General features: G+C 39.4%; 1 protein-coding gene across 2 annotated transcripts in view; it reads right to left on the minus strand.

Annotated features, from left to right (window-relative positions):
* The window catches only part of SLCO5A1 (solute carrier organic anion transporter family member 5A1), a 147,684-nt gene that overhangs the window by 40,143 nt on the left and 89,919 nt on the right, over positions 1-17,622 (minus strand). Inside the window, exon 5 of one of the 2 annotated variants that reach the window (XM_043880209.1) lies at positions 15,862-16,026. The exons of the other annotated variant lie outside the window; for it this stretch is intronic. Within the exon in view, the coding sequence (XP_043736144.1) occupies positions 15,862-16,026 (165 nt within the window). The remainder of the gene's footprint in view (positions 1-15,861; positions 16,027-17,622) is intronic. 2 annotated transcript variants of the gene reach the window in all.

Genomic DNA, 17,622 nt, shown 5'->3' on the forward strand with positions numbered 1-17,622 from the left:
ATCTCGCGTGGTCTTGCTGAAATGATTAATAAAGACTTACCAAGGAATGACACACCTCTGAAAACTTAGCCCCCACCACGTCAGCATGGAGATAGCAAACCAAGCTCATACTGAGCCTCCACCGGGGATAAATGGGTCTCTTTCAACCACAATCACACTCTCTTCAACTCTGCCAACTCAGGGAAATACCATGCAGCTGGAGAGAAATACGAGAACCCCAATCTCGGGGATCCGAGGTCTTGGGAGCACTGAAGGAAAGGTAATAAATAGGGACATTCAATAGAAGAAACAAGCCCACTTTTCATTTCAGGTTTCTGCAAAGCTCTGGCTGAACTAATACATAAAATCAAATGCCACGCTGGGTCGTAAAAGGGATTCAAAAATCAAATCAAATAAATATTTCACCCTGTATGGCTTAAAAAGCTAAGAGAGTTTTCTGCATCCAGGCAATAAAACCAGAGGGCAAAAATAACTTGATGGAATGCAAAATATCAGATGGCTTACTTCCGTTTGTCACTGGCAAGCTTCAGGTGAAATGGCAAAAGCGTTGAACAAGTTATTGCAAAACAAGGGTGTACATTCTGTAAGGGCAATTTCACAGAAGACTAGGATCTTATGAACTTTTTCAGTGATCAAAAGAAGCCTCAAAGGAAGACCTCAGTATTAAGTTACTAGACTCAGTTTCCGTTTAGAGAGGCAAAACCTACAGATGTGAGCCGGTGCCAAATGCAAATCCCTCTCTGGAGGCCCTGTGGGTGAGGTTCATTTTCTGTCAGCAGTTTTCAGCATCTCCCCTGTCCATTGTTGTCCAAGTCCAGAAGCTCTTCAGCCTTCCCGTCAAGAGAGTTGATGGTTATTATGCCCACGAACTGCTGAGCCACAAAACCTGGCAAAGATACCCTTCCCCTGGGAGAAGTAAATGGATTTTTCAAACTCTATTTATCCAAAATATTTTTGAGACAAACTTCTACACACCTAACTATATTTGTTATAATTCTTTTGCCCCACAATGGCCAAGTGAAAATCTAGCTCATTAAAAACCATGTTAATTCTGCAAATGAACGAGCAGGACCAGTTGTTTAGTCGCTAAGTCATGCCTGACTCTTGCCACCCCGTGGACTGGAGCCCACAAGGCTCCTCTGTCCATGGAATTTTCCAGGCAATAATACTGGAGGGGGTTGCCATTTCCTTCTCCAGGGGATCTTCCTGACCCAGAGAAGGAACCCACATCTCCAGCATTGACAGGCAGATTCTTTACCACTGAGCCACCAGGGAAGCCCAAAGAGGACTTAAAGAGGCCATTTAATAAAGATCATCAACCCAGTAATCTAAATGCTCTGCTTTTTATTCTGTTATATTGACAGCTTCATTGAGCTATAATTCACATGCCATACAACTCACCTAGTTAAATAAGTGTACCATTCAATGTTCTTTAGTATATTCACAGAGATATGCAACCACAATCATTTTTAGAACATGTTCGTGACCTCAGAAAGAAACCCTGAACCCATCAGCCATCAAGCTCATTTCCTCCCACGTCCCTTCCCCAGCCCTAGACAACCACTAATCTATGTTCAGTCTCTATAGATTTGCCTGTTCTAGACCTTTCATGTAAATGAAGTCATAAAAGACGTCTGGCTGGCTTCTATCACTTAGCATAATGATTACAAGTTTTGTGCATGCTGTAGGACGTGTCAGTACTTCATTCTTATTTATGGCCAAATAATAATCCTTTGTACTAACAGACTCCATTGATTTATCCATTCATCAGTTGATGGACATTTAAAGTTGCTTCTATTTTTGGATACTATGCATAATGTTGCCATGAACGTTCATGTGCAAGTTTTTATGTGGACATATGTTTTCATTTCTCTTGGACGTGTGCCCAGAGTTGAAATTTCTGGATCACATAGTAATTCAATGCTTGAGGAAGTGCCAAACTGCTTCCCTAAACAGCTGCATCATTTGACTTTCCTACTGCCAGTGTGTGAGTTTCCAACTGCTCCACATCTTCAGCAGCATTTATTTCCACAAATAATATTTGATTACAGACATTCAGATGGGTATCAAGTGGTATCTCATTGCGATTTTGATTTGTATTTCCCTGATAACTAATAAGATTGAGCATCTGTTCATGTGGCCATTTGTACATCTTCTTTGGAGAAATATCAATTCAGATCCTTTGTTCATTTTTAATTGCCTTATTTTTCTTTTTATCACTGAATTTTAAGAATTCTATATAAGGGCTTCCCTGGTAGCTCAGCTGGTAAAGAATTCACTTGCAATGCCGGAGACCCCAGTTCGATTCCTGGGTTGGAAAGATGCCCTGGAGAAGGGATAGGCTACCCACTCCAGTATTCAAGTGTTTCCCTGGTGGCTCAGATGGTAAAGAGTCCGCCTGCAATGGGGGAGACCTGAGTTCAAGCCCTGGGTTGGGAAGATCCCCCGGAGGAGGGCATGGCAACTCACTCCATTATTCTTGCCTGAGGAATCCCCACGGACAGAGGAGCCAGGAGGACTACAGTCCATGGGGTCGCAAAGAGTAGGACACAACTGAGTGACTAAGCACACAAACATATGAGGGATACAAGTACCTTATCAGATATATGTTTTTCAAATATCTTCTCCCATCCTGTGGGTTGTTTTTTAACTTTTTTTGGTGTTGTTTTTGACATAGAAAAGTTTTTAACTTTGATAAAATCTGGAAATTCCTTGCTGGTCCAGCAGTCAGAACTCTGTGCTTTCACGGCTGAGTGCCTGGTTCAATCCCTAGTCAAGGAACTAATAACATGCAAGTCACCGGGCACGGCTAAAATTTTCTTTTAATTTGATAAAATTCAATTTTGGTTGCATTGTCTAGCTCAAAATCACAAAGACATAAGCTTTATAAGCAAATACTAAAAATGTAATCATCTGCCACACAAGGAGCTGACTATCCTGCCTCGGTGCAGCATTTGCTGTTGTTGAGTTGCTCAGTCATGTCTGACTCTTTGTGACCCCAGGGACTGCCACACTCCAGGCTCCTCTGTCCATTACTATCTCCCGGAGTTTGCTCAGATTCACGTCCATTGAGTTGGGGAAGTCATCCAACCATCTGCTTTTTCTTAAGTTTTGTAATCAAGAAGTCTAGGTGCTCTGACTTTGTTCTTTGTCAAGATTGTTTTGGCTATTCTAGGTCACTTGCATTTCTAAATGAATTTCAGGATCACCTTGTAAGTTTTATTCAAAGAAGCCCCCTGGAATTTTGATGAGGATCGTGTTGAATTTATTGGAGGAGTATGGCCATCTTAATAACACTGTAATCTAATTCATGAGCATGAGATGTCTTTCTATCTGTTTAGGTCTTCCTTAATTTTTATGGATATTTTGTGGGTTTCAGAATATAAGAATATTTTGTGGGTTTCAGAATACAAGTTTTGCACCTCTTTTTGTGAAATCTAATGAAATCTAAGTATTTCATTCTTTCTTGCTAGTATACATGCAACTGTTTCCTTAATTCCATTTTTGTTCACTGCTAGTGTATAGAAATATAATTGATGTTTGAATACAGACATACCTTGCTTTATTGCACTTTGCAGGCATTGCACTTTGTATAAATTGAAGGTTTGTGGCAACAATGAGTTGAGTAAATTTATCAGCACCATTTTTCAACATTATTTGCTCACTTTGTGTCTCTCTGCATCACATTTTGGTAATTCTCCCGACATTTCAAACCCTCTACCAGCAAAAAGGTTATGACTTGCTGAAGGCTCAGATGATGGTCAGCATTTTTAGCAATAATAATTAAGTGATGTATATTATTTTTAGATGTAATCCTATAGCAAGTCTCCTGACTGAAGGCAGATCCTCTACCATCTGAACCACCAGGGAAGTCCTTAATAGACTCCAGTGCAGGGTAAATAGAGGCTTCCCTGGCGGCTCAGACAGTAAAGAATCTGCCTGCAATGCTGGAGGACCTGGATTTGATCCCTGGGTTGGGATGATCCTCTGGAAAAGGGAATGGCAACCACTCCATTATTCTTGCCTGGAGCATTCCATGGGTAGAGGAGACTGGTGGGCTGGAGTCCATGCAAAGAGTCAGACGTGAGTGAAAGACTAGCTTTCCCTTCTTTCTCACACTGTAAATATAATTTTTATATGCACTGAGAAACAAAAAAACTTCACATGGCTTGCTTTATTGCAATATTTGCTTAACTGCAGAACCTAACCCACAATATCCCTGAGGTGTTTCTGTATTAGTCTTGTATCTTGCAGCCTCACTAAACTCATTTACTAGTTCTAATAATTTTTAGTGCACTCTAAGATCTTTTCTATACAAGACTGGCTAATCTGTGAATAAAGATAGCTTTACATCTTTCTTTCGAATCTGAATACCTTTAATGTCATTCTCTTACCCAACTTTTCTGGCTAGAATCCCCAGTGCAGTGATGAATAGAAGTGCCAAGAGCAGACATCCTGGTCTTGTTTCTGATCTCAAGAGGAAAGCATGCAGTCTTTCGCTACTAAGTAGTAGATGCCCTTTATTGTATTGTTTTTAAACCTCCAATCATTTCAATAGTGGTTGAGTTAAAATTCACTTTTGTGTTATTTATGTTTGGTATAACCCTCAGAAAGCTCATAAAAACATATGATTTTTAAAACATATATTTAATTTAATAGAAAACATTTACTGAGTATATACTATGTTTTGGCTCTGTTCTAGATTCTGAAGATACATAGTGAATAAGCTGACAAAAATCCCTGCCTGCATTGAGCCGATAATCTACTGTGAGGAAAAGACACAATAAACAATACACCAATAACAAAGGAAATTGTACTGAGTGTTGGAACATAGAACGCACTGCAGAGAAAAGCGTCCAGCCTAACAAGGAAAATCAGGAGTCCTGAGAGAGGAGCTGCATTTTTAAATGGGGTATACTGGGTAAGGTCTCATTGACAAGGGGCCATCTGAGCAAAAACCTGGAGGAAAGGAAGTGCAGCATACAGAGAATAAATGATCGCCCAATTACACACTGTTTTCATCTATCCATCAAAATAAGTTTGTGAAGATAATAAAAGATCACAACATTTTATACCTAGAAGAAAATTCAAAAATTAATCCAAATTAAAAATTCAAAAATTAACTAACTTGTTTGCTGAATGAGAATAGCTTAAGCCAGAAAATATAAGAACTTTGGACAAAGCAGGGACAGCTGAGATGGAAATCGTAACCAGTATGCTACACATTGCACTTTTAACCTAAAGTGTTGCTTTGTTTCAAATGACATGCATATTTCCACAGGTAATGAAATCCACAAGATAAGTTTAATGAGTGAAAACATAGCCTAGTAATCTAATGATCTTCTAGTATCTTTGGAGGACATCAAACCTACTGTTAATGAGAATTTAGGCTTCAGAGATCCATTAATGGACTTCCCTGGTGGTACAGTGGATAAAACTCTGCCTGCCAAAGCAGGGGACATGGATTTGATCCCTGGTCCATGAAGATTTTACATGCCTCAGGGCAACTAAGCCTGCACCGCCACAACTACTGAGCCCATGCACTTCAAAGCCTGTGCTCCATCACAAAAGAAGCCACTGCAATAAGAAGCCTGTGCACTGCAACTAGAGAAAAGCCATAAGCAGCAGTGAAGACCTGGCGCAACCAAAAGTAGAAAAATAAAATAAAATATGCAGTTCCATTTTGAAAAATCCATTAATAAATCAATTTTATAAAAATAGCCATTGAGTAGAAAGCAGTAGAGAAGAAACAGATGACACGGTTCTCATGTACCTTCCTATTGCAATGACAAGCCCCAGCAACCAGAGTCTAAATCTCTCAGCAAAACACTATTCTCTTTCCCTCATTGTTCAGACCTTATCTACTCTTGATTATGAATAATAAAATCACACATTTTAAAACAGAACTTCTCTCTGGAAGGCAACAATAGATTTCAAAAGCTAGAGGAATAAAAAAATGCAGTAAATATTTTAAATTTCACCCCAAGTGATACAAGTGAACCAGCAAAGGAAAAATACAGTGTAGCAACAATCAATGCACTGTACCAGGGGTGCTCCACCAGGTTCAAAGGTAGCCCTGAATCTTTTCACATTTTTCTTTTCACCAAAATGAAGGATATGCAAGGCACATGGGTTTCCCAGGTGGCACAGTGATAAAGAATCCACTTGCCAATGCTGAAGCCACAGGAGATGCAGGTTTGATTCCTGGGTAGGGAAGATGCCCTGGAGAAGGAAATGGCAATCCACTCCAGTATTCTTGCCTGGGAAATCCCATGGACAGAGAAGCCTGACAGGCTACGGTCCACGGGGTTGCAGAGTTGGACACAACTGAGCGACTGAGCACACACAGACACAGAAAAAGCACATGCCAAATGTCATTTTTTACTCAAAGCTGGAGAGGAGTAGCTGACATCTTAGACAACTGGGTGGGAACTGAACGCAACCATTAAAGATGGAGAAGTGGAGAGAATTTTAAAAAGAAGGCTATTTAACAGGTGCAACTCAAGTTTCAGCTCGTTAGAGCAGGAAAGAACATTGTGTTTTAGTATTAATATTTATTAGCATGTGTTTTGGGAGAAGGCAGTAGCACCCCACTCCAGTACTCTTGCCTGGAGAATCCCATGGATGGAGGAGCCTGGTAGGCTGCAGTTCATGGGGTCGCTAAGAGTCGGACACGACTGAGTGACTGAACTGAACTGCACTGAACATTTTCAAAATTATTCCCATATTATATGAAATTAATTATTTGGACTTTCTGTTTGTTATCATAGAACCAGATAATTGGAAGTTGCAGCAGAGATTGCTGTCTACCTCCTGATGATGACCCTTTGTTCTTAAAGGTTCTGACCCTAAGATGGGCTGGGAGCACGTACCATAAGGCAAAATTCTCCACTGGGCAGATTATTTTACATGAACACAAAGTTTCTATGGACACCTTGTTCCAAGATTCTTGGGAATCTGATCTAAAAACAAAGACTTATCTACTATTAGCTATCAGCTCTAGAATTGCACCTGATGCTTCTACAAGACTTGAAGCAACTGTAAAATTGCTTCCTTAGTTATTTTAAACATACTCCCTAAAAAATCTTCAATTATTGTGTAGAATACTTTGCCCAGAGAAGTTAATACCAGTGACTTCATTCAAAAAACAAAAGTTAAGTACAAATTGACAGATTGCTGATATATATACATCTTGTAGCTACAGCTATAAACCCATTGATTACAAGAATAACTATCTCTAAGAACAAGCTTGAAAAAAGAACAATAACAAAAAATTTGCAATGTCACAAAGACAGACGTTCTACTGGAAAATTTTATCAAAGGATATGGACATTTACATAGATGCTCCATAACTGAACGAGTCCACCAAATTCAACTGTATTTCCAAAAGGGTTTGGTATTTCCATAGACTATATTTCAAGAAAATTTAGGAAAGATGGAACAAAATAATATTGACCTACTCTACACAAAACAATCATACACAAATTGTTCCTTGCTCAGGTAAGGTAAGTATGCACCTATAATGTTTTTAAATATCTTTTTTAATCAAAAAACCAACAGGAATTATATTCACCTTTATTGCAGAGATATAAGAAAAATTTCAATACAATGATTTGAAAAAAAATTAACCATTAGCCTGAAATCTAATCCATCTAACAGTAACAAATGTAAATAAGCCCATGTTCTACCCTCTGGCCAATGGAAAGATGCCATAATGGGAAGTTGAACCTGGCAGCAAAGCAAATTTTCTGTGGTCCATGATGAGAAGATTCAGGTTACAAAAGGACATTACTTCAACTTCTAATAATGTCAAAGCACATGTCTCATTGTTTAGTTGAAAAGAGTAAGTTATTTCCTGTCTGTGTGGTAGTAACTATATCCTGGTCATACAAGGGCCAAGATATTCATTAGATCTGGACAAGATTTTACAAGTTAACAGCATCTCAGAGGAAATGAGAAACTGTTGCAAGAGCTGGGTGTTAGGACAGTTTGTCTCCAGCCCCAGTTTGTCACTACCCATGAGGCCATGAATCCTTCAATTAATGCCTGTACCTTTTATTTATCTATCAACAAAACAAGTAATATTATACTCCAGCCCCTACTTTCCTCTCCTCCTCATCTTTTTCAATAATAATCCTGGTTCTGGGACTTCTCTGGTAGCCCGGTGGTTAAGAATCCACCTTCTAGTGTGGTTTGATCCTTGGTCGGGGAACTAAGATCCCACATGCCATGGGGCATCTAAGCCCACGAGTTGCAACTACTGAGCCCGTGTGCTCCGGAGTTTTCAAGCTACAACTAGAGTAGCCCACGCACCACAGCAAAGAGCCCATGCGCCACAACTAAGACCCAACAGAGCCAAATAAATACATATTAAAATAATAACAATCCCAGTTCTCCTGTCCTATTGTGGAGGACGAAATACTTGATAAATGGAGATGAAATCCAGGGTCGTTCTCATTATTAATATTTATGTTGCTCTTTACACTTAGTCACTTTTAAACTTTGTAAAATTTCAAAAGCCCTGTTAAATAGCTGTGATTACACCAGCTATTAAATAGCTATGATTCAGAGCTAGTAAAACTGAGGCTAGAGAAATTAGTTAACTCACCCAAGGTTACATGGTGAATAAATGGCAGAGGCAGGCCTTGAACCCAGACCTATGACTCCAAAATCCATCACCTTTCTCTTCTAAGATGCTGACTCACTACAAAGTGGGTAGGGATCCCCTCACTACAGCAGGGTATGAACTTTTACAGGACCGCACTCAGTAAGAATGTCTGGAGTTTTTAAAAGGAGAAATTAAATAAATAAAAGGAGAAATTTAATCATCAACCTACCTTACTCTTTGACAGTCCCTCCAAAAAAAAAGCAAAAAGTGTGGCAATTCAACATCAGTTCTGTCACATGCACCAAAGGGCGGGGGAGGGAATCAGTATATCTATAAAAGAAATTTAAAGTGCCAGGAAAAGGTATTACATACATCCAAAGTGAAATGGCAAGACACTAACGTGAATGCCTAGACAAAGAAGTTGTTCACAAAAATGAGAGGACTTTGTGACATCGGGGGTGTGGAGCAGACAGTGGGTGTCTGTCAGCTGATCTCTGGTGAAAGGTGGTCTCATTAAACCCCTTATTCCAGAGATGAGACTGAGGATTGGAGAGGTTAACGTTTGTTGTTTTTGTTTAGTCACTAAGTTGTGTCTGACTCTTTTGCGAACCCATGGACTGTAGTCTGCCAGGCTCCTCTGTCCATGGAGTTTTCCAAGTGAGATACTAGAGCCATTTCCTACTCCAGGGGATCTTCCTGGTCCAGGGATCGAACCAGAGTCCTTTGCGTCTTCTGCGTCGGCAGGCAGATTTTTTACCACTGTGCCCCCTGGGAAGCCCTCAGACAGTGGGCATTGCAGTTATTACTAAAAGCAACTTTCCAGCCACAGTGCTAAGCACACCATCTACATGCCCTCATTTAATCATCACAACCTGTAGCTCTCATAAAGGTTAAGGACCTTGTCTGAGAACACGAGCAGCCCATCGGGGTCACTATACTGTAAGGTCCTAGAGGGTGGGATCCCTCTGTGTTCCCATCATAGTGCTTCCAGCACTTGGCACAGTGTCAGACCCACAAAAGAAGCATCTCTGAATGTCCTTTGTTGTATGGCTTTGACTTTCAAATCATATAAATGTCTTCCATTATTTAAAAAACCAAATTTAAAAAAAAAAAAAAACAAATTTAACTTAAAAACTGAAAAATAGGAAAAAAAATAAGTATCATAGTATTGGTCGCTCAGTTGTGTCCAACTTTTTGCAACTCCATGATGGACTGTAGCCCCTTAGGCTCCTCTGTCTGTGGGATTCTCTAGACAAAAAACTGGAGTGGGTTGCCTTTTATGCATATATATGAAATCTAGAAAAATGGTACTGATGAACCTAGTAGAGAAACGACTTGTGGGCACAGCGAGGAAAGGAGAGGGTAGGATGAACTGGACAAGTAGCACTGACATATACACACAATCATGTGTAAAACAGCTAGCTAGGGGGAAGTTGCTAAATAACACAAGGAGCCCAGTCTGCTGCTCAATGATGCCCGAGAGAGGTGGGATGAGGGAAGGAGAGGGTGGGAAGGGATATATATATAATTATGACTGATTCTCATTGTTCTATGGCAGAAACCAACACAAAACTGTAAAGTAGCTTTCAACCAATTAAAAAAAAACCTAAATTGTTTTATTTCAAAATGGAAAAATTAAGAAATCCTAAAAAACTAAAAACAAATTAAAGCAAATAATTTCCACAGCATATCAGGTTGTGGCCACAACCAAACATAAGAATTATTTCAAATAACTTTAGGCCACAGTATTTTGCAAATCCCTAACAGATAGCCTATGGACAGAAAGAACCACAAAGACTGTGTTTCATATTTCATGGTAATAATACTGATAGATGACTTGAAACCATTATACACAAACTCATGCTCACAAACATACACATATGGATAAAGTAATTATGTAAAAGTCATCAGGAAGAAAGATTTTCAATACTAGAGCAAAAATATATAATATCAAAGAAGTGACAACTTGTATTCTTAACAACTGAAGCAGAAATATCACATAACTTTATGATTTGCTTTCCTCTTTTTATTAAAAAAAAAAAAAAAAAAGGCCTACAGACAACAACTTGCACCAATGATCACCCCAGTGCTCAGAGGGTGATCTCCAAAGATCATTTATTCTAAAAGGAATCAGGACTCCTTGGAGAAATGTGACTGATCCCAGGTCTACGGCAGAAAAAACCATAAAGACTACTGAGGTCGTTCCAAAGGATATACAGATGCTAACTTGAAGGGGCTCCCAGAGGCCAAGGACTGCACAATTGGAACATCAAAAAGAATAGTGACTGCAGTGGATTAAAGCACAACAAACATATAAAAAGCCATGCATTCACTATGTTTTATTAAATTTACTGGTCACTATACAAATTTGCTAGAATAAAATTTTTGACTCTGATAATTGGTAAATAAAGCTGCTGCTGCTGCTAAGTCACTTCAGTCATGTCCAACTCTATGCGACACCATAGACAGCAGCCCACCAGGCTCCCCCGTCCCTGGGATTCTCCAGGCAAGAACACTGGAGTGGGCTGCCATTTCCTTCTCCAGGTAAATAAAGCTGAAGAATCACAAAAGAAATAATGGTCACTTGGAGAACTGGCCAAACAGGAGGCTGGTCATTTGGTAAATTGATTTAGAGAAATTCAAAGAGAGAGACAGAAAGACTTCCCTGGTGGTCCAGTGGCTAAGACTCCAAGCTCCCAATGCAGGGGACCTCGGTTCGAGCCCTGGTCAGGGAACAAGATCCTGCAAGCCACAGCTGAGATCCAGCACAGCCAAGAAATAAAAATAAATATTAAGAAAAAGAGAGAGAAAGAGACAGAGGAGAGAGAGAGAGATTGAGAGACAGAGATAGGAAAATGGATTCATGATACATTACACCATGAATTTCCCTCCTCAGCATCTTCTGCCCATCTCCTGCCCTAGAAGGTTTCTGTCACTTTATTTCTATGATCAGGACTAAAAATAGTCACTCCATACAATTTCATTTGAATGTATTACTTCTCTTATCAGATGAGATTTAACAAAATGCCTTCAAATTGCCACCCTAAATTAGACTAACACAAAGTTTGTTTTAAATCAGAAAATCGAACAAAACTCTTCAATGGGGATTTAAATTCAACAGGATCTTACAACATATAAAGGTTTTACTGACCATCTATGACTATATGCCAAATTATTTAAGATATCATTATCTCATTTAACTTTTGTTAGTAGGTTTAGGAGAGGATCACTCACATTTTACAAATGAGAAACTGAGACAGGGCAGTTAAGTGACTTGGCTAAAATCATGCATTGAGTTAAGTGACAGATGGAATTCCAAAAAAAACCCATGGGCTACCTCTGGTTGCCCACAGCAAAGAAAAAGAGATCAAAGGATACTGGACATAGTCAAAGTTTGTGGTGATGCATCATTACTAAAAATACCCCAGTGATGAATTGCTTGTTAACTATTTCCCTTGTAAGAAAATCACATGACTCTACAGGAATGTAAGAATAAGTTTATTTGGTACATGTGGCCTTGGGAAAATTATTTCATCTAAGATTTTGGAGCAGGAAGAAGTCATCAAATTTATTCTAGTCCAAATTATTGTTTTCTAGATTAGAAACATACCTAGAGAGAAACAGTTGACAGCCTGAAGTCAGTGAATTAGCAGCATGAGGGTAAAGGTATTAGCCACCTTAGATACCACCAGTGCCCTGCGGCGGTTGTGGGGTGAGGGGGGTAGTGGAGCTTCAGTAGTAAAGAATCCAACTGCCAATGAAGGAGACACGGGTTCAATCCCTGGTCCAGAATCCTACATGCCGAGCAGCTGGTGTATCACAACTACTGAGCCTCTGCTCTAGAGCCAGGCAGCCACAACTACTGAAGCCCCGGTGCCCTAGAGCCTAAGCTCTGCAACAAGGGAAGCCCCTGCAGTGAGAGGCCCAGGCACTACCACGAGAGCAGTGCCCGTTTGCAAGCAAGTAGCTCCCGCTTGCTGCAATTAGAGAAAAGCCCGAGAAGCAACGAAGACTATGCACAGCCAAATAAATAAATAAAGCCTGCTTAAAAGCCATTTCTCCTCCATGAAATGCAACTCACACTAGCCCAAAGCTTCCACTGATTTACTTAAACAGCTTTTCTAAACTTATTTCATAAGCTCACTCTCTCTCTCTTCCCAGATCTATAAGAAACTTAAGGTTCAAGTTTGAGTCTTTGTATTTCCCCCCTACCTGCTAACACACACACACACACACACACACACACACACAGCACATGCCATAGTACTCAGTGTTCAATGACTATGCAAGGGGGCAAGGGAGTAAAAGCCAGTCTTTTTTGATACATGTATGGAGCCTCACCTCCACTATATAACACAAGAAAACAAACTGCTACAGAAGGGCGAGGAATTTTTTTTAATGAAAAAAGAACTTTAACTTGAAAACTTTGTCAGAGGAGAAATTAAAACTACTTTTAGATTCATCTTCAGATACATTTCTTCCTTCTCCAAGTTATTTATATGCATAGAAAGGGATTTAAATACAAAAGATTAAATAAGTTCTTAAAAAATACAGATCTCTGCTTGGAGAGTAAAGAAGGATTCAATCCTTACAAATTCAAAAAGTCACAGTGAGTTTTAAAAAGAATTCTCAGCCCTGTTTAGTATTATTGTAATGACAAGCCATCTACTATTCTTAATCAGTCTGAGTATCTCTTGAAAGTGCAGAAATTAATACTCAGCTGTGTCTGACTCTTTGTGATCCCTATGGACTGTAGCCTTTGAGGCTCCTCTATCCATGGGATTTCCCAGGCAAGAATACTAGAGTGGGTTGCCATTCCCTTTTCCACGAGACCTTCTTAACTATTATTATTTTTTATCTGTCTGGAAAGGAAGGAAAAAGTATGTGAGCTAGAAATGGAAGGCCTTTTATCAAAATACCAAAGACTACCAAACATTGTATAAACTGCATTGGTAATGATGAAAAAAGAAAAACACACAAACACACACTTGCTGTTGATGAAACCAGAGTGGCACTTATGCATAGTGTGACACTACTCCTTTAACCCAGATGTTAAAACATGAACAAATTTCACGATTTAGTTCTCATACCCTCTTCACCCAGGTGGTCACACTCAGTGACCACTGCCTTGACCACATACCACTGTGGAACTCTGCAAACAAACACCCCTTTATTCTATTTTTCCACAGAAGTTATCTATCTAGCCTCTGACTGGACCAGTAATTATGAGACGGCCTTGGTCAATACACACTCAACATGCATCAGTTCCAACCCAGCTCATCACTATACCACTGCCCAGGAGACCTTGAAATCAAAATGGTCCACATGGAGGCAAATAGGATGATCTAGACATCTCTGCTCCCTCGTCACTAGAAGGGCAGTATTTCCTGATATGTGCCCTGGGAAACACTGTTCATGAGAATAAATGCATTTAAAACAAAAAAAAAAAAAAGCCAGATTCCACGGTCAAATAAATGTGGGAGAGACCATACTCGGAACCTTCCTTTGGGAGTTCACAATGCACATTGGCATATTGCTGTTGTATAACTGCTAAGTCTGACTCTTTTGCAACCCCATAGACTGTAGCCCACCAGGCTCCTCCTTGGGATTTCACAGGCAAAAATACTGGAGTGGGTTGCCATTTCCTCCTCCAAGGGTTCTTAGGGTTATGAAAAGTGCTACAGCAAAGAACTCTGTAGTATTTTAACGCTGCAAGTCCTAAATTTATTTGACTATGAACCTTCTTTCCAGTAACACCTTTAATATTTAAACACAGAGTGGGAAATGCTGAGATTACATTCGACAGTTATGTAGCTTCAGATCTAACTACGAGACCACTTGTGGTTTCCCTATCCAAGGATCCTTGCTCAACAGAGGTTAGTATAGGGACTTCACTGGTGGCCAGTGGTTAAGAATCCACCTTCCATTGCAGGGGACGTGGGTTCGATCCCTGGTCAGGGAACTAAGATCCCACATGCCCTGGGGCAATTAAGCCCAACCACACTGTGACAAAGACCCAACACAGCCAATAATTAATCAGCTATTTTTTTAAAAAAAGACAAAGGATGAAGGTGTGCTCAGGCACTTCAGTAGTGTCCAACTCTTTGCAGCCCGCCAGAGTTGGAGTAGGAATTAAACTAGAAATGGGATGTTCAGGATATCTGAAATCCAAATTGCAATGTAATCTGTAAATTTTACCCTAATGTAAGGAAAACATATATTTCTTTAAAACCAACAGAAAAAAAAAATTATAGGTGACAATTACAAGGTCCAAAGCAGTACCCTCTTTATAAAAAGATTTGTTATGATGGGCCTACAACTCAATATGCATGTCCTTTTATGGGCAAAGTGAAATAGAGAACAAAATGATTACCCAAATAATTCAAGTCAACTGCTCTTTCTACAAATAATATAATTTTGTCTGTTAATTTAATCCAAGCTTGCTGGGTTTGAATGTGGACATGGAGGAAAAAGTGGGCGCCAAGGTCATCAGTGAAGTTCTTGCAATTCTCCACTTAACTGCTTAAATGCACTTTATTAATAAATAAAGCCTTAGGTACAGTTATTTGACCACCTTTGAAACCACTATGGAAATACCCAGAATATTCTATGGTATAATACACGAAAATCCCAATATCTGAGAATTCATGTTCCCACATTACTGAGAACCCAATTTACTGTGAGAAGAAAGATCTGATCACTGGATGCTATGGGTCCCTGTACCAAAATCTTCTAAAAATCAATTCTCTCAAACATAAAACATCACCTGAGACAAAATTTATAGATTTCCTTTCTAACTTCAAGTACTTCCAGTAATAGAATTAAAATGTGTTTACATTTATGAAGGGAAAATCCTGATACCATGAAATTGATCTCTATTTCAGACTATCAAATTTTTTCAATTGAACACTGTCAGACGCATGTCAACCCATAAAAAGATTTGTTCAGGTTTAAGTTTGAACACTTTGCCTATTTTATTCTTTCAAACTGAGAATCTTAAAAACACAAGTATGAAAAGTTCTCCCTTTTCCAAAACACAGTTGGTAAAAATGTCACACAGTAACACAATCTGAATCAAAGAGAAAACATTCAAAGACTTCCGCCTCCTAAAATCTGAAGGGGGAAGGTTGCTGTTCATGAACTTGAATTTTAACACTTTAATGTTAGAACGAACTTTGTCTTCACTCATTGCATTTTAGTTTAGTGGTCAAAAATGATCATGGTTTCAAGGAGTTCTAATGGCAGTGCCTTACCAGTGTAGATGCTGGCATTGGAAGCTGGTATACCAAACTGTGACTCGATGAACTTGGGGATGAAGGTAATGAAAGCAGTTACAATGGCACTCTCAGCTGTGTATGACAAACTCACAAAAAGGAATGTCATGTTGCTTAAGATCCTGACAGCTGCTCTTGGTAGGTCTACAAAATGACAAAAATGACAAATGAATGTTATAAACAAGGGATGGAAAAGAAAAGAAAATTGAACTGCTTTTGAAATGAACTGGAAATAGCCATTCAGCAATATAGGAAAACCTGATAAATGATTAGAACTCATCCCCTTTACTAAATAGACTTGGGGTTTTTTTTTTTAATTGTTCAGCTAGGATAAGGAAATTTAACAAAGAAGCTAAAAACATACCCATACACAAATATCCTTCTAAGAAGGAGGCAACCTATGATTTCTGTTTCAAAAACTGCTTAGAATAAATGAACCGCATTTTTTTTATTGCTTAAACAATGTTAATCTTTGTTAAGACCCTGAAGACTATTAAATGTGTAAAGTACCTGCAATATAGCCCTAAATTAACTAACACTTCTCTGAGTAAAATGCACTTCTGAGATGCCAGCTCTCTGGCCTGACATGGCAAACGCCCACAGCAGAAGAACTGGTACATGCTATTGGACATCTGTTCTTCTAGTCTCATAAAGAAACAGAAAATAATACAATTAGAAGGGTAGAAGAGATAAGATCACCAAGTCAGATACTTCCAGGGACTCTGGATTGAGGAACAAACAGAAATGATATCCGAAGGAGCCGGACAGCCGGGGCTCTGTACCTGTCCAGCTGCCTCTCAAGGGAAAGAGAAAAGTCTCACTTGAATCTAGGCATATATTTCACAAAAGCTGTCATATATATATGCTTCAAGATGCATGTTCAGTTGCACTGCAGCATGGTTTATAAAAGCAAAAATTTAGGAGAAAAAAGTAAATGTCCATCAACGGTGTTGGGTTGGTGATGTTAGTTACTCAGTTGTGTCCGAGTCTGTGACCCCATGGACTGTAGCTCAGCAGGCTCCTCTGTCCATGGGATTTCCCAGGCAAGAATACTGGAGTGGGTTGCCATTTCCTTCTCCAGGATATCTTCCCGACCCAGGGATCAGACTCAGGTCCCCTGCATTGCAGGATTCTTTACCGTCTGAGCCACCGGGGAAACCCCAAATGTCCATTAGTGGCAAACATTTAAATAAACTATGGCACAGTCATGTAATGAAATACTATGGAGTAGTTAAAAATGAAATAGAGCTTGGTGTACTGGCATGAAAGGAACTCCAAAAAATATTTTTACTAATGAAAAAAGCAAGCTGTGCAAAAATACATATACATATATACGCGTGCTAAGTTGCTTCAGTCGAGTCTGACTCTTTGTGACCCTTTGGACTGTAGTCCGCCAGGCTCCTCTGTCCATGCGATTTTCCAAGCAAGAATACTAGAGTGGGTGGCCATTCCTTTCTCCAGAAGATCTTCTGGACTCGGATTGAACCTGCGTCTCTTGTGTCTCATGCATTGGCAGGCAGGTTCTCTACCACTAGCACCACCTGGGAAGCCCATATACATGCGTGTGTGTGTGTGTATAATATTTAAGTAAAAACAAATGAAAACAATGTGTTTACATACGGTTGAATGTATACTTTTCAATATATATAATACCGAGAAATTCTGTAAACAGGAGTAAGACTGGGAAAGAGAAACAAGAACAGATTCTTGAGTGTATGCTTTTGTATTTTTTGCATATTT

Source organism: Cervus elaphus, chromosome 21 (genome assembly GCF_910594005.1).
Source record: "Cervus elaphus chromosome 21, mCerEla1.1, whole genome shotgun sequence".
Lineage (NCBI taxonomy): Eukaryota > Metazoa > Chordata > Mammalia > Artiodactyla > Cervidae > Cervus > Cervus elaphus.